This window comes from Monodelphis domestica, chromosome 1 (assembly GCF_027887165.1).
Source record: "Monodelphis domestica isolate mMonDom1 chromosome 1, mMonDom1.pri, whole genome shotgun sequence".
Classification (NCBI taxonomy): domain Eukaryota; kingdom Metazoa; phylum Chordata; class Mammalia; order Didelphimorphia; family Didelphidae; genus Monodelphis; species Monodelphis domestica.
Window position 1 is genome coordinate 46,714,935 of NC_077227.1, and position 23,092 is coordinate 46,738,026.

Here is a 23,092-nt window from a genome sequence, read left to right on the forward strand (position 1 = left end):
GAGGCCAGATTTGAACCTAGGACCTCCCATCTCTAGGCCTAGCTCTCAAATCCACTGGGCTACCCAGCTGCCCCCTGAGCAGTTTTTTAAAAGTTATTCAGAGGGGAATGTTTAGAGAGTTCAGCTGGGTGACTATCTCTAATCCATTATCTTGGCTCTATCTCAAAGCAATTACAATACAACAATCTTGTGAAGAAGTATTATCATTCCTAATTTACAGATAAGCAAATTGTTACTAAACCCAGCTATGTAGCATTATCCAGTTGAAGTTATATTATTAGAAATTATAAGAAAGGAACAAATTGAGAGGACTTTTGAAAGTAGATTTCATAGGCCATGAGTATGTTAATGGTTTTATCAAAGGGCCCTCTTTCAGTAAATTGTCAAGAGTTTTGCCTCAAATAAATTTAATGTATTATCCTTAAAGTATATGGATGTGATCTTAATGTAAATGTGAAGTTCGAATAATTCTTACTTGCCATAAATTTTACTGTAATTAATGTTCCTTATGCTAGGAATCATTTGAGAATTCTGAATATAATAAATGCAGTACAGATAAATATTACCTTTATGTTGAATTTAAGTTTCATTCCAGCAAAAATTCTCATTTTTTTTTCTCCAAGACATTGATGAAGACCATTTCATGGCTCAAGTGTTCTGATAATTGTTGATATCTGGTATTACATAAGTAGTTTTGGTCTTTCTCTTCACAATGTTGATATTGAGATAAGTAGAGAGCAATCTTGATTTCAGTTTGATTCTTTCCTTTCATAACAGGAAAAGAAGCCATTGTTTAGCATTAACAGAAGGGAGCCAATATGTGCAAATACCTTAATTGATTATTTTTAAAAGATATAAAATTATACTATACTTTATAGGCAGCACAGTGCCATTTGGCATGGATTAAAAGGCATAATTTGCAATCTGGCTGTTCCTGTGCTAGATTTCATACCATTTTAATCTAGGATGTATAAATTTCTCCTCCCCTCCCCTCCCCTCCTTCTGCAAGAAGGGGTAGGAATTAGGATTAAGTGACTTGCCCAGGGTAACACATCTAGGAAGTAACTGAACCTAGGACCTCCTATGTCTAGGCTTGGCTTCTATCCACTGACCTGCCTAGCTGACCCTCACTGATCTTTTAATTGCCAAATTGAAAGGTCTTTTTCCCAATCTTCATATTCTAGATTGCTTCATAGCCTTTGACACAATGTTCACCTTCTCCTTGATACTTGTTTCTCTCTAGGTTTTTTGGGACACTACTCTCCTGCTTCTTCTCTTACCTTTCTGATCACCTCTCAGTCTTCTTTGTTGACTCTTCATCCAGCTCATGCACATTAACCATGCATGCCCCCCAAGACTCTTTCCTGTACTCTCTTCCTTTCTCTCTCCTCAGTTCCCCATGGTTTTAACTTTTATCTCTGTACAAATAATTTTCAGATTCACTTATCCAGTCAGTCGATAAACAGGTATTGTGCTAATGGGGATCCAAAAGAGACAAAAGACAGTCCTTGCTGTTGAGGATCTCAAAATTTAGTAGGAAAGAAAACTTATGAGCAGCAGCTATGCACAGCCAAGTTTTATACAGGGAAGAATTAAGAGGGAAGACCCTAAAATTGAGTGATTGGAAAAGGCACCCTGTAGAAAGTAGGATTTTTAACTGGGACTTGATAAAGACCAATCATTGGAGACGAGGTGAGAAAGCCAAAGAAAATGCCCAGAGTTGGGGGACAGTGTCCTAAAGGATTAACAAGAAGGTCAGTGTCACTAGATTGCAGAGTCCATGAGGGGAGCTGTAAGGTATATAGACCTAGGTCAGGAAGGGCTGGAAACACCAAACAGCATTTTATAGTTCATCCTGGAGGAGAATTCTATCTTTCTCTGGTCGTAGTCCAGCAGATAAGCACACAAGCTAGAGAGGTAATGATTTAAAAACAAAAAACCAACAATAGCAATAAAAGTCACCCAGTGATACATACTGGATAGGACTTGGATTAGAAATTGAGCTACAGGAATTGACAAACTTGAGAAAAAATTATTGTTGTTGTTGGTTTTTTTTTTTACTATGGTGGTTCATTTCTTAACTTTAATCATGTTTTCCCTACAATCATTTTGGGCTATCAAATGTTTTTTTTTTTAATGTCTTCTGGTGAAAATAAAAAGTTAAATGTGATTTTTGTTTTAAAAATGGGAGCTTCTAAGAAGGGGTTCCTAACTTTTTTAGTATCATAGACCCTTTGCCAGTGTGTGAAGCCTAAGGGTAGCTTCTGGAATCTTATTTGTTGCTTTTATAATTGTAGGAATTATTAAATTTGTTAGATTTTTTTCCTATCCAAATTCATGGACTCCATGAAATGTCTACAGATCTATTTAATAAGCAAAGATACTGGAGTAGTTTGCCATTCCTAAATCTTATTTTACACATGAGGAAACTGAGGCAGTCAAGTGATTTGCCTAGGGTCACACAGCTAATAGATATCTGAGGCCAGATTTGAACTTAAGAAAATGAGTTCCTGACTCCAAACCTGGCATTGTATCCATTGTACTACTTAACTGAATCTGAGTGTAAAATGTCCAAGATTTAAATAACAGCTTGAGTCAACAGTAGAAGAGATTCTACAAAGAAATATATGATTAATTTCCCAATTAGTTGTACTAGCAATAATTGTTACAGAAATTTTGAGGGAGATTTCCTTTCAGTCTCTGTTGATTTCAAAAGGTTTGTCAGTAATTTTATTAGAAAGAAAGCAGAACAGTGTGAGAAGTGAAACAATTAAAACACAAATGAATTCCATGCTACTCTCACTGTATCTGATTGCTTGCTTTACTGTAGGGACCGAATAGTAAGAGATAACAAGTATAATGTACAGGTTGTGGAAAAAACAAAGGAATAATATTGTCTTCAGTAGGTTATTTTAGAAGAATAGTAGTGAAAGTCTCAGAGGTCATCTGTTTCCACTCACATCTGAATAGGAGTCCTCTTCTGTCAACTCATAGTAGGCATCTTTCCTGATCTTTCCCCAACTCCACCAATTGCTAGTGCCCTTCTTCCCAACTGTAAAGGGTGATTTTATGGTTGAGACTGAAAAAAAAATCTAAATTTAAGTGGTCGCCAAGGGAAATCCCAAATAATAAAATACTCAATCAGCTGCCAAATTTTATGGTGATTTAATTGATATAGTAGAGAAGATTTTAAGAAGGAGGAAGGAAAGGGCTAGTACTGGGCTGGAAGATAGATCTAGAAAGTAAGGTTTTGAGTGTGAAGGAGGAAAGAATCAACCTGACCTCCAAAGAGGCTTAGCTAAGATGTCTGAACCTGAAATCACCTCCAGGGCAAAACTCACCACTCAACACTCCAAGATGTCAGAATGCTTAGCAAGCTGCCAGCCAGAGTTGTCTCTCCAGGGAAAAGAGAAAGAGACAGAAACTGACGTGCCTTATGGACGTTTTTACATCACTTTTCTGCTTCTCATCTGTACCAATGAGAACTTAGCTTGATTTAGGACAGACCTCTGGGCTGTACACTTTATTTGCACATGTCTGTTGAAGGCCATCTCCTCAGATAATTAAATCTTGAGTTTGATGCAGACCTTTCAAAATCTTGTTAAACTGAGTAGGGTGGAGAATATGGAGTTTCCAAGACCTGATTCTGTTATTCCAAGTATCTTCATTGTTATTGATCAGGAAATAGCTAAATCAGATCTTCTAAAGAATGGTCTGATTAGGGTGGAATAGCTAAATTACCTGCTTTCAAATACTTTTCCTCCTTGTTCTGTCAGTGCCAAATCCTCCCACCGTCTACCTCTTCCAATCCTACTAACCAGATGTTCTGTGCATCAGAGGAAGCCTGACAACTGTTGCTTAAGTATCTCATAAATTCAAGTTATCTAACTTCAACTGGACCTCACTGCAACAAGGAAGTCCTTTTATTCCTCTCTAGTTGGTTACTTATCGTTCTCCCTATAGGTGCTGTTCCCTACTTTATACTCTCCCCTCAAATTTTTCCCTCTCTCCTTTGCCACCCACTTAGGACTCTAACTCTTCCTGGAAAAACTGGTGTAATTCCATATGAACTTCTTGAAAACACTTATAAATTCCCCCACTTCTCTGTTCCTTTCCCCTAGTATCTCACAAAGAGATGGCCTTGCTCCTTGCCAGGACTAATCCCTCTTCATATGTACTTGGGCCGTTCCCTTCTTGTCTCTAACAGGTTGACACCTCAGGCATCCCCCAAGCCTCTAATCCTCAGCCTTCATGTTGGTTTCTTGCCTTCCTTCTCCAGGCTTGCCCAGGTTTCCCTCCTCCTTTAAACAGCCACAAAATCCTTTCTTCCTTTTATCCTGTTGCTTCTCTCAAAACCCACATCATTTTCAAAGCTCTTCTGTACCATGCTACTTCCTTATCCTTATCTGGATAAAAGAATCAAAGCCACTGTGGATGCTTCAGTTATATTTATTGGCTTTTGAACTGGAAGACATCCAAAGAACCAATAGGTTAGAGGTACCAGACTGGTAGCCTAAGTGCCACCTGAACCAGATTAAAATGTAATTGGAAAGTATTGACAAAATAAATAAAATTAGAATACAACATAGATCCAAGCTAGTATGTGGTTCACAGAAATCAGCACCATTGATCCAGCTTATCCTCTTACTTTACAGGTGAGGAGGCACGAAAATAGGAGCCTAAGTTAGATAGGAACTCCAGATGCAGTATTTTCAGCACTTTGCTTCCTTCCCCCCAATCTAAAACCAGTACTGAGTAGGAAATGCCTATAAACTCACTGTTCAAAATGGACCAATTGACTGACTACAATGACACGTTCTGAAATACAATTGATTGTAGAACTGCACTTAGCCATCAGATGCTAGAAATCATCTAGTGTTACAGTGGTAGATAGGGGCAGTAAAAAGAGCATCTGCTTTGGAAAAAGAAGAAATGAGATTGAATCCTGGCTCCTTATTTACTACTAAATCACCATATGACAAATTATGTAATCTCCCTGGGCCTTAAGTATAAAAGTTAAGCCTTTTAATTATTTTTAAATGTTTTGCTCTTGTTTTGTCAGAAAGAGAATACCTGAGATTTCATGGGTATAAAAATCCCCTATATAACTTTCCATCAACCTTACAGTTTGGCATTTAGTTACTTAAGGCTCTAAGAGGGTAAATGACTTGTTCAACTATGCTGTGTGTATAACATAATAAGAATAATAGACAGTACCTTTTTTAAAATGCTGATAGCATATAAATAATGGAATTAATTTATGCTTCAAGTATGCATTGTACTAAATTATTTTTATAGTGTTTTCTAACTCTTAAGTTGTATAAAATGATTTTACCATATTGAATTTTTTGTAGTTGACTGGAAGCAATGAGTGTTCTCTATCTTCTCACAAGAAAGTTAATTCTTATGCCAGGATTTCACACAAAGTAATTTGTTTTCATGTCCGTTTTTTTTCTCTTAAGACTGTATAAGCATTAATATGCTTGAACAAGGGAAAACATGCACTTAGGAACAAGGTCTTTAAACACTAATGCTTATATTAAGCTGTACTGTTTTGGAAAAATGCATGTCAGTTAGGCATGCAGTTCACTGTGAAATTTCAGGTTTTCAGGGCTGTCCTGGGAGGTCACTCTCTTTAATATGTCTACTCAGGAGCTATCAGAAATGCCCTCAGAAGGGCACTAAAAGACTGTCTGCCCTTTGATCCAGCCATAGCACTGCTGGGTTTGTACCCCAAAGAGATAATAAGGAAAAAGACTTGTACAAGAATATTCATAGCTGATCTCTTTGTGGTGGCAAAAAATTGGAAAATGAGGGGATGCCCTTTGATTGGGGAATGGCTGAACAAATTGTGATGTATGTTGGTGATGGAATACTATTGTGCTCAAAGGAATAATAAACCGGAGAAAGTCCATGGGAACTGGAATGACCTCCAGGAATTGATGCAGAGTGAAAGGAGCAGAACCAGGAGAACATTGTACACAGAGATTGTGGTTCAGTCGACTTCTCTATTAGTGGCAATGCAGTGATCCTGAACAACTCAGAGGGATTTAAGAGAAAGAACACTATCCACATTCAGAGGAAAAACTGTGGGAGCAGAAACACAGAAGAAAAACAACTGCTTGATTACATGGGTCGAGGAGGATATGATTGGGGATGTAGACTGTGACATGGAAATCACTTTAAAAGACTGATATATATTAATTTAAGGTTGCCAAGGAATTCAGCTATGTAATTCCTAAATGAAAACTCAAGTTAGCAGTCAACCTTTTATGGAGTTTTTAATTACAAACAGGAGGAAGAAAGGTATTCTCAGTGGCCTCCACCTCCAGCCTCCTTCAGAGCAAGCCCTCCTCTCAGACCTCTCCAGGGGCTCTCCCTCCAGGACCTCTCTCCTCTCAGACTCCTTCAGAGCAAAACCTCTCAGAGCAAAACCTCCTCCTCTTGTCCTCAGACCCCGCTATCTTTAAGGAAACCATCTAAGTCCCCTCCCCTCAGTTCTCACATCTACCAATCACTGTCGATGTCTCCCCTGTGCCAATGGTGGCTCTAGCTTAACCCAGGACCACCCAGAGGTCTGTTTCCTTTGAACATGTCTGTTGAAGGTCATATTCTCAAATAATTAAATATTGATCTTTGCTGCAGCCCTTCTTAAATCCTGTTACTCTGAGTAGGGTGGAGATTGTAAGTTCCAAGACCTGGTTCTGTCATTCCAAGTATCTCTATTGTATCAATTCTAAAATCAATCATGACTCAAAGAACTTCCTGTTCTATGCTTAAGCATAGGTCAAAGCCCTTTCCATTGTTTAGCAAAAGGTTTCTGTCCTAAAGTAGTCTTAAGTAGGGAGGAGAAGGATCCTCCCATGCCAAAGAGTTTCATATTCCAATAGAGTTCTTACTATCAGTAGGAGATTTTTTCAAGTATGAAATTTCCCAATGGGGAAATTTCCAACATTCATAAGTCTAAGAAATTTTAAGGTTTACAATTCTAAATGATCGTCCTAGTGCAAACATCAACAACATGAAAATAGGCTTTGACAAAGGATACATGTAAAGCCCAGTGGAATTGTGTGTCCATTATGGGAAGGGGGAGGGGGAAGGGAGGGAAAAAATATGATTCTTGTAACCAAGAAAATAATGTTCTAAATTGACTAATTCAATAAAATTTTCCAAAAAAAAAAGAAAAGAAAAGAAATTACCTCAGAGTGATGGCCTTTCCTTCCTTCCTGGTTGTGCTGTGGCCTTTCCAAAAGGCAGAACCTCAAGTTAAGATTAAAAGGGACAAGCCTTTCCGTTCTCCAGCTTCCCTGCTGCACATGATGAGTCAATACAATCCGGCACACCTCTTTTAATGATTGCTTGTTATGAAAGGAAAAAATGAAAGTGGTTTCCACAAATCAAAACATCTCACCCAGCCACAGAAAGGGGAGGGAGCAGTTTGTGTCCAATTTTATAACTTCCTGTCCTCATTTATGTCTTTCATTTAAACCAAATATTCATTGCCAAATTGGTTATTAGAACTTAAATATTCTATGAGAAAAAAATTATATTCTGAAAGTCCCTATGTTGGGTGGTTCCTTTAGAGCTAGACTCATACTATAAAAGGATTCATTTTCCTCTTATTCCACAATCATTTGGACACTAAGAAATATGATTATTGACTTCTCTGCCTTATAGAATCATTTTGCTGATGTCTCTCAACAGTTCCTAGAGGGTTCTAAAAGTAGCCATGCTGTGGAACATTTCAGGAATTTGGGGGAGTTTATTTAGTCCAGATTTTGGAGCATAGTATCTAGGTGTGCATCAATATAATGCAAGTGAAACTCAAAATACATACATATTGTAATACATATATTGCATGCCAATATATGTATTGGTAAATCATACAAAATATTTTCATATCTTTTTCATACACAAAAGAAAAATAAAATAAATGAGGAAATTGTACTTCAGTTTGCACTCCGTTCATCTGTTATCTCCGGAGATAATCATCAATACATTACTGTTACTGTGTACAGTGTTCTTCTGGTTCTTCTCACATCACTCTGTATCAGTTCATACAGTCTTGCTGCTAGGGGCAAGGTCCAGCATCACTCATGGCTCTAGGGGTCCTGACAGGTGGCGAACTGTCAGTCAAGAAAATAACAAATGGAAGACAGCTGTGTATATTATTTAGCCATGGCCATGCTTTGCATCTGATAGCTGCTCCACCATCCCCATGTCTGGTGTTTATTCTTATACCCATTTTTCACACGTGCTCAAATAAAGATAATTGGAAAAGTGATACATTAACTTTTAACATATCACTTGACTAACATTCTGAGATCATAGTATATTCTTGTATTGTAACTATTGATTCTTGACAGAATAAAGTTTCCACACAAGATAAATGATTTCATCACAGGTGGCTTGATTTTCTCATTAACCTGTGAGGAGTTTAAGGTTACAAACAATAAAGGAAATTTACTTATTAATTTTAATAAAAATAAATAATCAGAAATTCTTAAAGATAATTCAACAATCATAACATTGAGGTTGAGAGGTACTGAGAACACAATTCAGATTTAATATTAGACTGATCATTCTTCAGGGTTTACTACGGAGTTTCTCAAGGGAAAGAATCAAGTCACTGAGGCATAATGAAGCTTGGTGTACCTGCAAATTTTTTATGGACCTTAATGATTGATTTGTATGCTGTCTTCAGGAGAATAAGTTTCTGTGAGTGAGAATATTCTGGGCTCAGTTTATGGTTATGGCTTTTCTGGGAATTATGTACCTAAGTAAAAGTTAACCCATGGTAGTCTTTTGGGTTTGGATTTAAGAGTCTGATCTTTTGGTGATGTTTTGGGAAAATAGAATGCAAGTATATTACTCTTATATTATTCCTTCTAAAGCTAGGGAGGGGATAACAATTATGTCAATTCCATTAGTAAGGGATGTTGATCTGAGACGTCATATAGAGAAAACTGAATGGGAAGTTCCATCTTGCCAAAGGGCCACTCTGTGACCTCTTGGTTACCACGTGTGACCTTGTCACGACATTGTGGCTTGATGGCTCCCAGCATCTTGCCATGGTTTTGTTTTTTTTTCCTCTAAGACAACTCATGCTGTCATTTCCTTTTCTTTCCTTTTTTTTGTTCCAAAAGGAACATTTATTAATTTCCATTTCCCAAAGATTATAGTAACTTTCTATTTGAAAAAAGTAAAGGTCCAAGTTTTTGGAATAAGAATTCACTCTTTGGTAAAAATTGTTGGGAAAACTGGAAGGCAACCTGGCAGAAACTAGATATAGACCAATATCTTATACCATTTACCAAGATTAGATCAAAATGGATACATAATGTAGGCATAAAGGGAGCTATCATAAGCAAATTAGAAGAACAGGGAACATATCACCTAACAGATTTGTGGGTAAGAGAAAAATGTATTAATAAATAAGAGATAGAAAGCATTATGAAATATAAAATGGATAATTTTTAGTACATTAAATTGAAATGGTTTAGTACAAATAAATCTAATGTAGCCAACATTAGAAGGAAAGCAGTAAGTTCAGAAAAAAAAATCTCATAGACAATTTCTCAGATAGAGATCTCATATCTAAAATATTTAGAGAACTTCCCATTTGATGAATTATCAAATGCTATGAACAGTTTTTGGATGAAGAAATCAATTTATAAATTGCTATATGAAAAAATGTTCCAAATCATTATTGTTTAGAGAAATGTTATTTCTTATAGTTCAATAGTAATCCACTCTATTATTATTGGCCACTTATTCAGCCAGTCCTTAATTGGTGGGCATCCCTCAATTTCTAATTCTTTACCACTACAAAAAAGAGCTATAACTTGTGTATATATAGATCCTTTTTCTTTTCCTTTCTTCTCTTCTGCAGAATGATTGAACCAGTTCATAGCCACACCAACAGTTTATTTAGTGTACCTATTTTCCCTCATCTTTTCCAGCATTTGTCATTTCTAATAAGTGAGGTGGTACTACAGAGTTTTAAATTTTCATTTCTTTCACCAGTAATGGTTTAGAGCATTCTTCATATGACTATATAGCTAGCTTCAATTCCTTCTTCTGAAAACTGCTTTTTATTTCCTTTGACTATTAATTTGGAAATGACTCTTATTTTTATAAAATTGACTCAATTCCTTATATAGGAAGTATATTTTAATATCTCCTGTTTAATGTTTTCTTTTAGTGTTATTTTAAATTATTATCATTTTAAACAAATCAAAAGACACATATTACATACTCATTCTGTGCCAAATATTTTTGTAAGAATTGCTACAAATGTTTGCAAAACAGTCTCTGCTATGAATGAGCCTAAGGCAGTGTTGGTGAACTTTTAGAGATTGTGTGACCAAACTGTACCACTTCACGCTGCCTGTGAGCCCCCTGCATTATCCCACACAGAAGAGCAAGTTGGTATTCGCATTGGGTTGAACAGAGGGGCAGGGCAAGTGAAAATTGTTCTCAGGCTCAATGGAAAGAGAGAACAAGCAGCTCCCTCTGGCATACCACATCTTTGCCATCACGGGTGTAAGGGAAGGCCACACATAAAAGGAAGTGGTGGCCAGAGAGAATTATTGACTCAGAAGTCATAGAGGTGGTTGTTGGAATAACATAGGGGTATTGATTGACATGTCCATTTTAGAAATGTTAGTATTGATTAATTGCTCTTCTCAGAGTTAGTGCTAGAAAGAAGGGTTGGGAAAGAGAGGAGAGAATATATTCCCATGGCATGAGAATGGCTGGGAAGTAGTAGAGTGGATCCAAGTCCAGGCAGGATAAAATGAACATTTGGCAATCAGAAGCCAACTAACCCAGTGTAGAAGGTTGAGTTTTAGGTTGGAGTCAGAGGATAGAGCTCAAAATCATGGCAGTTAGAAGAAGGCTAACAAGACCAGTTTTCCAATTTATTTTCTCTGCATTCATTCCTGTTGTTTTTCACTTAAATTCCTCATAGTTATTATTTATGTGCTGCAATTTCAACCTTCCCACAGTTTACACATTGTTTCTAATTTTTTACTACTCTAAGCAGATCTGTCTTATAAGGAATCTTTCTGCTGTTGCCTTTTTAATGATATTTACTCGATAGTATTGTCAGATCCAAGGAAATGTAAGTAATTTAGTAATTTTCTTCACATATTTCAGGTTGTTTTCCAGAATAGTTACATCAGTTAAAAGGATCGACAGTAGATTGGTAGAGTTCCTTCCTTCCCATAATCCCTTCAGTAATGACTTTCTCTCTTTGCCAATTTGATTATTTTAAAATAGTATCCACTAAGTTGTTTTACACCTCTCTCTATGAGTGATTTGGGTAATTTTTTTTCAAATAGTTATTGGTTGTATCTTTCTCATAAGAAACCCTTTTCTATCCTGAATCATTTTTATTCTTATTTGAATATAGTTGTCAATTCTCAATAGAATTAGGATATCCAGTTTTTATCAGTTGCTTCTTGAAAAGCTCTCCTCCCCCAAATCTGTAGCTTCTCATTATCCAGTTACATTGATTTTCTTCTTAAAGAAGTTATGTATTTGCCTTTTGCACTTCATTTTATCCCTTTTAGAGTTATAAATTCATTCCATAACTACAGTTGTGACCACATTCAATCTTTCCAAATTATTTTATCAAGAATAACTTTCCTTTTCTTTTTATATTTTCAGATCAGCATTGTTTAATTGTTCTAGTCTTTTGAGAACTTAATAGATATCAACAAACTCAAGACATTTTAATATGCAAAGAAAATTAAGAATGGATTACAAACTGTAATCTGTTACATTTTTTGTTTTTATGTATAAAAATTTAACAAAGTAGTAACAAAAACTGTTTAATTTGTGCAAAATACTTAAATATTAGAGCCTTTTCCTGTGTAGTTTGTATTCTTGGATTTTTGAATGCTGGGCTACCATGTTGATTTGCTTCTAGATCTGGTTTGGTCTGCCCCACCAATATTCTTTCCTATTTTTTAAACAATAAATACCATCAATGATGACTGCTTTCTACTAATGAGATCTGATTGCAACAGGCCCCCTTCTTTCCTGTTTTTTTTTTTTTTACATTATTTCCTTTGAAATTTTTGACCTTTTGATCTTCCAATATAGAGACAGTATGCCATAGTATATAAAATATTCATTTTGGAGTCAAAAAGGCCTGGATTCAAATTTGGTCTTAAACACTTAGAATTGTGTGACTTTAGGAAAATTGTTTAACCTTGACATACTGGCTGTGTGCCAAGCACTGTGGATACAATAAAAGGCCAAGTTTGATTCCTGCTCTTGAGAAGCTCCCAATCTAATGGGGGAGACAACATGCAGACAACTCTGTGCAGTTGAGAGACATGAAGCATTCATTGGAGATGGCCAGCATTAAGAGATATGAGGAGAGGCTTCTTGTAGAAGGGGGACTTGAGGAAAACCAAGACGTGGCCCCACAGAGGAGACAATAAAAATATTTTTCAAGAAGAGGTCAGAGGCATCTGATCCCTTCTTTCCACTCATCTAGCTACCACCTTAATTCAGTGTCTCCTCATCTCTCACCCAGATCCTTATAACAGCCTTCTGATTGCTGCATCTTATGGTTTGCTGCCAAGTAATTTTCCTTAAACATAGTTCTGATCATATGAGTCTTGTGCTCAAACTATTTCCTGTTGCCTTTAGAAGAAAGTGGAAATTGCTCTCTGTAGCCCTGTACAATCTTGCCCCAAACTATCTTTCTACCCTTATTGGATACTACTCTGCCACAACTGACCTTCTCTCGTTTTCTCAGCCTTGACACTGCATCTCCCATCTTCAAACCTTTGCCTCATTCCTGGAATACATCCCTTATTATCTCCACTTCATAGAGCTCTCTTTCTTGAAGACCTAATTTGAACACCACTAAAGCTTTGAGATGGTTGTTGTCAGGGAGAAGACAAATGATGCTACTCCTGGTCAAGCCTTTGAGATGCCAGGAACACGTGTTATTTGGGCCCCTCCTCTTGACAGACTCTGGTGGTGGTCTCCACTCCTCCTTCTAGACACTCTGTGCTGCTGACAAATGACTCTTCAATGTACATAGCTTTGGTAATGTTACTCCATTGTTCAGAATATTCTATGACTCCCTATTGGTTACTCAGGGAATTTTCCCAGATAGTCCTCCATACCTGGAACTCTTTCCCTCCTCATCTCCTCTTGGCATCACTAGATTTCCTTCAAGTCCCAGCAACAATTCTGCCTTCTATAGGAGGTCTTTCCCAGTCCCCCTTACTAGTAATGCCTTCCTTCTGTTGATTATGCCCAGTTTATCCTATATATAGATTATTTGTACATATTTGTTTCCATGTTGTCTTCTCCATTAGACTCTGAGGTCCTTAAGGGAAAAGACAATCTTGGCCTTTGTTTTTCAAGCTTTTAACACAGTCCTTGGCACAGAGAAGGCACAAATATTTATTGATTGACTGATTGACAAGTGAAAAAAAAGTGGCTTTCATAATCTGGCACCACCCTACTTTTCTAATCTTTTCCCATACTACTTCTTTCAATGCATTTTATGTTCCAGTCAAACTGATTGGGGAGGGGTTGGGGTTGTATGTATGCGTATCTCAAATGCATCATGTGGATTCATTTGCCGAAGAAGGTTTTTCCATCAAAAAGTACAGAAATTTATTTCATGAAAAGGCTTGATTTGTTCATTACTACAGATTTAGCAAGAAAGTGGTAAAAGCTTTGCAGCATAGAGGTTTTCAAAACTTTGGATCTATAGAATGCCTAGAAGGGTCTTATTGGGAGCCCAACTCAGCCTTTATAATAAAGGAATGAATGAAAAATTCCTACATAACTATAACCCTGCCCCCAATGTTCTGGATAATGCAGCATATAACCTACCTGTATCAAAACCAGACCACCATCACAAAACTGCTGCCCACAAGCTTTCAGATTTAGTGGTATTTCACAAAAATGTAAGAACAATGTTTTTTTATTGTGAGTATATCCAATGTCTGTAATCTCTAAACTATTTGGGGGGAAAAATATAGAGACCTAAGAGAAGAAATCAAAGCTAATTGAGATTAAGAAGATAAAGTGTATATCATCCCTATCATCTTTTCTTCTACTGGAGTTGTCCTGAAAATGTTATGTGAATCTCCACCAGATGAGCTTATAACTCAGTACTTTTACTGAGTAAGAAAAAGCAATCTTCTTATTAACTTGCACAGTAGTCCACAGATCTTTGAACAAGGAGTAATAAGTTAGCAACTTGACCCCAGTCCATTTCTATCTCAATTTCATCAAACAAGATAAAAATATGTAAACATAATAATTAACAATAATGTGAATAACTTTTTAAGGTTTAAAAAGGGCCTTTCCTTCATTGTAGGTGCAGGGTACCAACTCCATTTTACCTATGATAAGAGGTAGGGCCACAGAGCAGTGCTTAAAGGGAAGAATTTGAATTGAGAGCTGTTAGACCTGGGGTCCAGAGCTTTCTTCGTTATACTACTTCTTGTAATCCCATGCTCTCCATGAGCCCTGTAACATTCAGGCTTGGACCCACACCTCTCATTTGGCCTCATCACACGAAGAAAGTGAGACCTAGAGTGGTAGATTGGCACATCCAACATAACAAAGTCAGGGTTTTTACCTCGGAACTAGGATTCCAGACAAGCTTGTGTTTTGGGGTTTTCCTCCTGCTCTACACCTACTACATTATTGCTTAGATTTGGGGTGGGTAGGGACAGAAAACAGAAGTCTGAGGCATGAGTTCAGTTCTTCATTGTAATGGATTTTTTTGTAGCTAGATCAGTAAGTAACTTACTGTGGATTGTTGGCCAAGACTTAGAAAAGGTTTCCACCATAAGCTTTTTTGGTAGAGATATTAATGCATTTGGAAATGTAGTAAAAATAAACCAGAAAGAAAACAACAAAATGAAAAATTTAGAGCCCTTCTTTGAGACCTCTTTATTAAACTGATCCATAAGCTTTACAGTAATAAAGCTACTTTCTTATTGATATTGAAACTTGGCATAATTCCTTGATAACAAACCTGACTATTGACCACTTGGATCACATAGCTCTATTCCAGTCAGATTTTAACAACATTCATGTTTCAAAGAAAGGAAAGAAGGTATTATAAAGAAACCACCACCAGTTGTCAAAAAGATGTCATCTAGTTATTCTTTGTGTAGATTATTTCCTCAGCCTTCCTCCTATTATTTGAACATCATAGAAAATACATTAAGTTTTTATTTAGTTTATCTTTTATTCTTTGTGTCCTGTTGCTTTTAGTTGTGTTCATGTGATTTTCAAGTTAAAAGAATTTTTAAGCTGAAGTTTTATGTGAAAATACAACAAGGATTTTGTGTATCCAAGATCTGGCTTTAGGAGCATTTGGTAGTTTTCCTGGATAAATCCTTTATAAAAGTCTGTTTCTATTCTCAAGGGTAGTTTTCACAGATGAGGAACTGAGGCAAATAGGTGTTACGTGACTTACCTAGGGACTTATAGCTAGTAAGTTTCTGAGTATGGACTTGGACCTTAGTCCTCCTGACTCCAGATCTGATGTTTGAACCACTGTACCACCTAGCTGCCCCGCAGATAGCATTATTATAAACTAAAGAGATTTTTGATATTTAATATAGACATGAAATACAAATATGCAGAACAGTTTTCAACTTAAATCCACTCTCATTTCTTTTTCTCTCATTTTACCAAGGATTTGGTTTTTAGCAGCATTTTTCAGTAGAAATAATGCTGAATTTGGAGTCACAAAACCTGGCTTCGGTTTCTTAATTCACAGAAGGTATGGGTTGGACTATATGGTGCCCCCAGGACCTTCTAGCTCTAGGTCTGATACTTCAAATCCGACATACTCAGTAGTTGTGTGATTTGAGGCCTATCACTTAACCTTACTGAGTTTTTTCCTCTATAAAAGAAGGGGGTTGGTTTAGATCATCTCTACTGTCCCTTCCAGCCCCAAATCTGTAATCCTATGAATTAGCACATAAGTACTCTTGTGCACACAAATATATCCTCCCATCCCTAGCAAAGAGCAAACACCTAAGCACCCAGTTGTTCTCTACTCACTATTTGGCGAATGAATGAAACAATTGATCTTCATTTCAATTCAACAAATGTCTATTGAATGTCTGCCAAGTGCAAGCACTGTTGCTAGGAATTAGGGAAATATAGTCTTTCTTTCCAGGAGGAAGATGAGCAAAAAACACAAATCCTCAAGGGACTAAAACATAAAGTCATTTATCTTTAGCCACTGGGTTTTAGAAACTGGAAGACATCCTGGGCTTATGGGAAGTCAGAACAATAATAGGACTGCTGGGAAGGAAATGGTCTGATATGCCACGTGCCACAAGTTATTCTGTACTTATAATTGTAGAGGTTGTGTTTTCTTTTCAGTCCTTGAACCCCCAGAACCCAGCCCAATGCCGGTAGTAGTAGTAGTAGTAGTAGTAGTAGTAGTAGTAGTAGTAGTAGTAGTAGTAGTAGTAGTAGTAGTAGTAGTGGTAGTAGTGGTAGTAGTGGTAGTAGTGGTAGTAGTGGTAGTAGTGGTAGTAGTCTCTCGGTAACCGAGGATGACAATTGACTTTGTGCATTTTTGTGCACAAAGACACTTGTGCATAAAGATTTAAGTGGAAAAGTCGGGGCACCGAGACAGTCCCACTCTCGGCGTTGGAAGCCTGGGTCCAATGGCACAAAAATTGTTACACCTGGAGACTTCCTCAGCTGCATTGGATGGCCGTGTTGTCTTTTGTGCTCCAACACGCCCTACACACTCCACAGTGCTTTGCTGTGTCGCCCTCTCAGCCGTTGAACCTTCTTATTGGTTTCTTCCGTCTGTTCCGCTGAAGCAGTCTTCACATGCTGGGTGAGAAAAGCCTGGTTCACCAGGGGTTGACGACGACCCGATGGCTACCCTCACAAGGTTTGGCCAGCCTGTTGAAGCCATTGCCCGGGGTGTGGCTGCTGCCGCATGCTAGCAGCTAATGGGAGCCACAAGTGAGAGCTGGGTGTCAGGTGGGGGTCAGAGGCTGGAGAGCTGCCCTAGGAGGGCACGACAAGCCCTCCATACCAGAGATACTACTCCTCTCTGAGCACCCTATACACCCAATGCCAATAGGCACATAATTAATGCTTGTTGAATAAATGAAGGAAAACAGATAATAAAATTTAAGTTCGTTAGGGTGGTACAGATCACAGAGCTCTATGATGGTCATGGAAAAAGGTCATAGTAGTTCAAAAGAACTTTAGAAGCCCCATCTAACTGAGACTCCTGATTTGACAGATAAGTAAATTGAGGCCAAGGGAGGTTTAATGTTTTGCCAAGGCAACGTGTTAAGTGGTCAAGATTGGATTTAAATATAAGTGTTCTGTCGGGGAGCCAGCACATCTTCCATTCTTCAGACTTCTGGGGAAAGTGATTCTGGAGGTACACTTAAAAGAAGGGTAAAAATTGAGCACCAAAGAGAAGGGAACATATGCCAAAGATGAGGTAACTGTGTGTAGTCTAGTTTGGCTAAAGCATAATAAATAACCAATGAAACTGGAACTGTAGAGTGATGGGCACCAAACTAGGGAAAGCCTTGCTAATAAGCAAGAGAAAGTGAACTATTGATTAAGCCCTTAGGAGTTATGAACAATTTTGAGCATAACAGTCCAGATCTATGTATAAGATTATCCTAACAGTGGTATGAAGGGAGAACAGGAGGACCTAGAAAATGCAGGAAGATCGCTTAGCTGGAGAAGATAGTTTTCCAAGTGACCAGGAATGAAGTATTCGTGTAGCAGCAGAGGCCATGCAGAGCAAGAATTCAAAGATTGTTTTAGAGGGAGTGAAAAGACGTCAATATGTACATTGCATCTAAAATGTGATGGATGGAAGAGTTAGATAACAATATCTGGCACTTATTATCAAAGCCTTTACATACATTGTCTCACTGAATCTCACAACTCTGAGAGACCAATATTCTGCAGATAACCCCAAAGTCTGGTGTATTGGTGAATAAGTCATGAAATTAGGAGGAACAGGTTGAGAGGGGGCAGGCAAGGGGCACAGAAGGGAGCTAAGAAGCTTTTGAGAATGTCATATTTTATGTATTAGAGAGAGATCATTTAGTGGTATAGATATGTACCAAATGCTTGCTATGTGCCAGACAAAAGGGAACATTGTGTCTAGGGACAGGACATAGGCCAGTTTGGTTGCAGCAGTAAATATAGCATGTCTGAAAGGTAGATTGAAACCAAGCTAAACAGAGGAGTTTGTGAGAGAAGAAAAGGGAGAGGGAGAAGAAGAGGGATCAGATGCATGTTTGGCAGCTCGACAAAGACAATCTGGAGAAAGACTGGAATAGGGAGACCCATTAGGATGCTCTTACAGTAGTCCAGGTGAGAGGTAACAAGGTGATCATGTGAGTGAGGTGAAAGATGAAAGATGGTGTGGAGGTAGAATTAACAAGACTTCACAGGCATACTTTGAACATTATTAGTCAGATAATATGCTTTTAATTGCATCTGTTGCCCTCCATGACTTTCCTTGAGAAAGACCTTTTACTTAAAAACCTGACTTGCAGTTTTCCTCTTCAACTATCATTCTTTATAGTGTCGCTGTTGTCGTCGTTATCCACATTGATAGTGTGTATATATATCTCCCTCACAATTCAATGACTTTTATTATGATGATTTTCATCTATATGAAAACTTATCTTTTTTAGCATAGCTTCTGAGTAGGGATTGTTAATGATTCTATTACTACCACCATTTTACAGGTGAAAAAATTAGCCTCTTAAGGGTTCAGGTAACTTATCTACAATCATACAGATGTATCTGAGGCTAGATTGGAACCTAGTTTTCTTGACTCCTTGTCATAAGACATGACACTGTATCTGAGGCAGGATTGGAAATTAGATCTCCAAGTCCAGTCCTCCATCCACTACATCAGTGGCGTCAAACTCAAGTAAAAATAGATTTTTAGAAAACCAAAAATTGCTGTTATCTTTATTATATTGTGGTTTTTTCTTTGGTTAAAACTTTTCCCAATTACATTTTAATCTGGTTTGGGCCCATTTGACTCCTTTTTATTGTATCATACTGTCTTTCCTTTCCCCATCTCTCATCTTCCCATGTTGGATCCTTAATCTTTTAGTTTAAATGCCAACTCATCCATTATGATCCATGCAGTGATAGAAATGATCCCTTCCTCCCCATAACTTTCCTGATGCCTTGTTTCTTTCCCCTTTTTGGTACTTAAATACAATGGTTTTGTGTTATAGTTATTTGTATTTAGTGTGTATTTCATTTATTTCCTGGAAGGCAGTATGGTATAATGCATAGAGAGCCAGGTTCAGTAGGGCAAGAAAAATCTGGATTCAGGTCCTGCTGCTGGTCACATATTGGCTCTGGGTCTTGAACAAATAGCTTAAGCATAAAGTGTTCCAGGTAACTCTGTAAGACTGCAAATTGCAAAGAAGGTGCCAGTTTGCATTGGTAAAAGTTCTTCATTGGGAACCCCAGATCTTTGAAATTGCAGGTTGGATAAAATAAAAAATTCTTCATCTGTAGCATAGGTTGTGTATTTTTGAGTGCAGGTACTAATGTTCTAATTTGAATACAAAAGAATTTGTATGGCTCCATGGTCCTCCCGATTTGTTACCTCTTCTTTGTGAACCTTGGTTATAGATACATGTCAAGACTTTTCTGTGTGACCATTTTCCATTTAACTGAAGGTTTTGTATTATTATTCCTTGTGCTTAGATTTTGCAGTCTCCTGGGAAGTAATGCTTATCTCCACTTCTTAACATTCACCATAATACTTACTGCTTCAGGATTTCCATTATATGACTGGCATCTAACCAAGATGCTTACTAAAAAGTACATATTTCCCCTGAATCTATTTGTGCCATCTTGAAACTATCAAGAGATAATTTATCTATTTTGAGAATTTTTTGGGATACTATTTCTCTTAACTATCTAGGCAAAAGTAGATTAAGGTCAGAAGAATTTAGACCAACCCCAGAGAAAAGGTATCCAAGTTGCAGAATTGAAAGGAATATGTATGAGTAATTTCTTAGTAGATCTTTTAGTTAAATATAAGCCATTTTATTACATCTATTTGGAATATTCACTTCTTTTCATCTACATAATTGGTTAGAATGTACTTTGAATCATTGAAAAAATGATGTAAAAGATTTGCCTGTGAAGAGAGAGAGATAAATCATACACTGGCTTCTATCCCTTACTGATTGCATCTTTCTCCTTTCCCCTCCCGTCCATATTGCAGTTTCTTAATTAATTAATACCTAGAAACCCGGTATCTGTCAAGGGATAGCCTAGGAGCAGGATCAGACCTGGAGATAGTAAGTAAGTCCATATCTAACTTTCAACTCATCTGTGATACAGAAACATAGCACAACTTCTTTGAACTCGACTGTCCTAAAATTTTACAGTGGCATTTGTGATTCTTGTGGGGGTTATAAAACAATAATTTTTAGTTATTTGCCCAATAATAATAACACTAAAAAATAAGCATGAATTTCATTTACAGTAAGGAAGATTTGTCATGATGGTAAAAGACCTTTAGGAATTAAAATACTTTCCTGAATATATACTTAATTTGTTATGGGAGAGAATATGATAATGGAAAACAATAAGATTCAGAGTTCAGAACCCTACTTTTTGCTAGAGACGTTTGACACTGATTTCCCATGTAGTCTTTCTTTTGTAACACGTCTCTGTCATTCTTTAATTACACTCTCTCTCTCTGTCTCTCTCTGTCTCTCTCTGTCTCTCTCTCTCTCACACACACACACACACACACACACACACACACACACACACACACAAATGGGTGCACGTGTGCGCACATATACACTTCAAAGCACAGGTGCAATCAGTTTCTACAAAATTAATTCCCATTCCAATAAAGATTTTAGTTCAACTTAGCATAGAAATAAGTTTGTTTTAGAAAGCCAAATAATAGGAACTCAGGAAATGATCATAGGACTTTGTCCTTCTGAGACAGTGCACCTGGTGAATTTAAGTAACAAAAATTAGATGTCCACTGTCATATGGCATAGCCATTTTTAGAATTGTCTCATAGCATTAACACCACACATAACTCCATAACATTCATTATCTGAAACAATAGTCTATGTAAACCTGGTGGCCAAAGATTTTTTTATATGTCATTAGGTTTTACTTGCCAACTGCTAATGCGTTGTCAGAGTAATAAATAAGTAACATTTCATGAGAATTAAGTGTTAATAGCTTAAAATTGTATTAAGACTTTGGGAACCCCTATATTATTTCAGTAGGGCCTTCCAAACTTTTTCATACATTTATATACCCATATACATTGTATGTAGACAGTAAATTTTATGATCCCTATATTTGTGGATTTTTAAATTCAGAAAATTTTCCTATCACTTAGGCAGATGAGAGATACTTCAGGGGGGAAAAAATGGAATCCTTTTGCCCAAATTAAGGGTTAGCAGCCAGCCCTAGACTGCTGCCCAGATGCTAATTTATAGTGGAAAATGCAAGATTAGGCTAAAATTTAAAATGCCATTATTATAGCTATACTGATGCATTAGAATCACATAAGCTTACAACAGCTTTCTAATTAGATTAATATAATCCCCTGATTGCTTTTTTGTAACTGACTAGCTCAAGTTAATTCTCTTATCCTACAATTTTGGAGTAAAATATAGTGTGGGAATGGAGATATTACAAGATTGAAGCATGTTTTTACTTTTAAAACTTGAAGAAATTTTCATGGTATTTGCAGAAATGATGGAAATGGTATTAGGCACTCCTGTTTCCATTTTTGTGAGGTGGTATCTTGTCCTCAGCCGTCACCCTTCCCATTCCTCCTACCACCCCCATCATAGTACAGAGAGAGTCTGCTTGCTCTGCAGTGACGTCTGCAATAGTTCTCATTAGTTTCAGTAGTTACCTTTTTGCCTGCATGTTAGCCTTCAGTTTAATGGCCTTTTTTGTGTTCATTCATTTTATTTTGTTTCCCATCGTGGTTTTGTTTATTTCTTTTTTTTGTTTTGTTTTTTATGTTCTCTTTAAAAACCGTCGTGGTTTGCCCTTCATATTCCCCAATGTTTGCACATGACAAGATGTTGCCATCCCAACATTACCTCCCACTTCACTGACCAGTGCCACTACTGACCATCTAGCACCAGCCACAACTGGACCACTGCCTTCAGCACCGAGGGACGTCGTGGCCTCACTCGTCTCTACTCGCTTCATCAAACTGACGTGGAGAACACCGGCATCCGATCCTCACGGAGACAACCTCACCTACTCTGTGTTCTACACCAAGGAAGGGATTAATCGGTAAGGAATTGAATTTCTCTAGCTGATTTTGCTTTCCTAATGCTTGCCACCACCCTTCACTGTGCAAACATTGGCTCTTCATATACTACTCTTAGTGATGACAGACATCCTCTTTTCATTTCTTTTTAGTGTTTAGATATGTTTGTGTTCATACCTAAGTGTCTGGGCTATTGCATTATTCGGGCCCTTATTAAAGAATACTGATATAGATACATGGGGAAATCTCAACTCTACAGCAAAGACCTTGCACAGGCTTCCCAAATCCTTGGGCAATGTCTCTGAAAAATATTGTACATTGAAATATTCAGTATGTACCTTTCATAAATTGTTTAGGGCATGATAGTTATTGAATTCATTTCACATGTTTTTCTTACATAGAAAGGCCATTCTTTGAATAGGTAGAATAGGTAAATTTTTTAAAAACTTTTTAAAAAAAACATTTCTTTTCATCATAGAATCCATGTTGTGTAGTAATTCCAAGGCAGAAGAGTGGTAAGGACTAGGAAATAAGTATTAAGTGACTTGCCCAAGGTCACACAGCGAGGAGGTGTCTGAGGCCAGATTTGAACCCAGGACCTTCATCTCCAGACCCTATAATTTCATTTTACATTAAAAAGACAAATCTATTTTTTATAAGAATATTTTTATCTAGGACAAGGAACTTTTTTTGTTAAAAGATCTCCTTTTCTTTATACATGTTCTATAAATAAAGGTTTATGTCCCTTTGTTAATTTATGTTCTTGCAAGTGAAGAG

At 37.2% G+C, this 23,092-nt stretch overlaps 1 protein-coding gene across 7 annotated transcripts in view; it reads left to right on the plus strand.

Moving 5' to 3' along the window:
* Positions 1-23,092, plus strand: part of NEO1 (neogenin 1) — a 264,950-nt gene that overhangs the window by 154,876 nt on the left and 86,982 nt on the right. For 4 of the 7 annotated variants that reach the window (XM_007478215.2, XM_056798418.1, XM_056798393.1 and 1 more), the window contains exon 8: positions 22,119-22,338. In XM_007478215.2, the coding sequence (XP_007478277.2) occupies positions 22,119-22,338 (220 nt within the window). The remainder of the gene's footprint in view (positions 1-22,118; positions 22,339-23,092) is intronic. The other 3 variants (XM_056798402.1, XM_056798433.1, XM_056798409.1) reach the window with 1 other exon arrangement.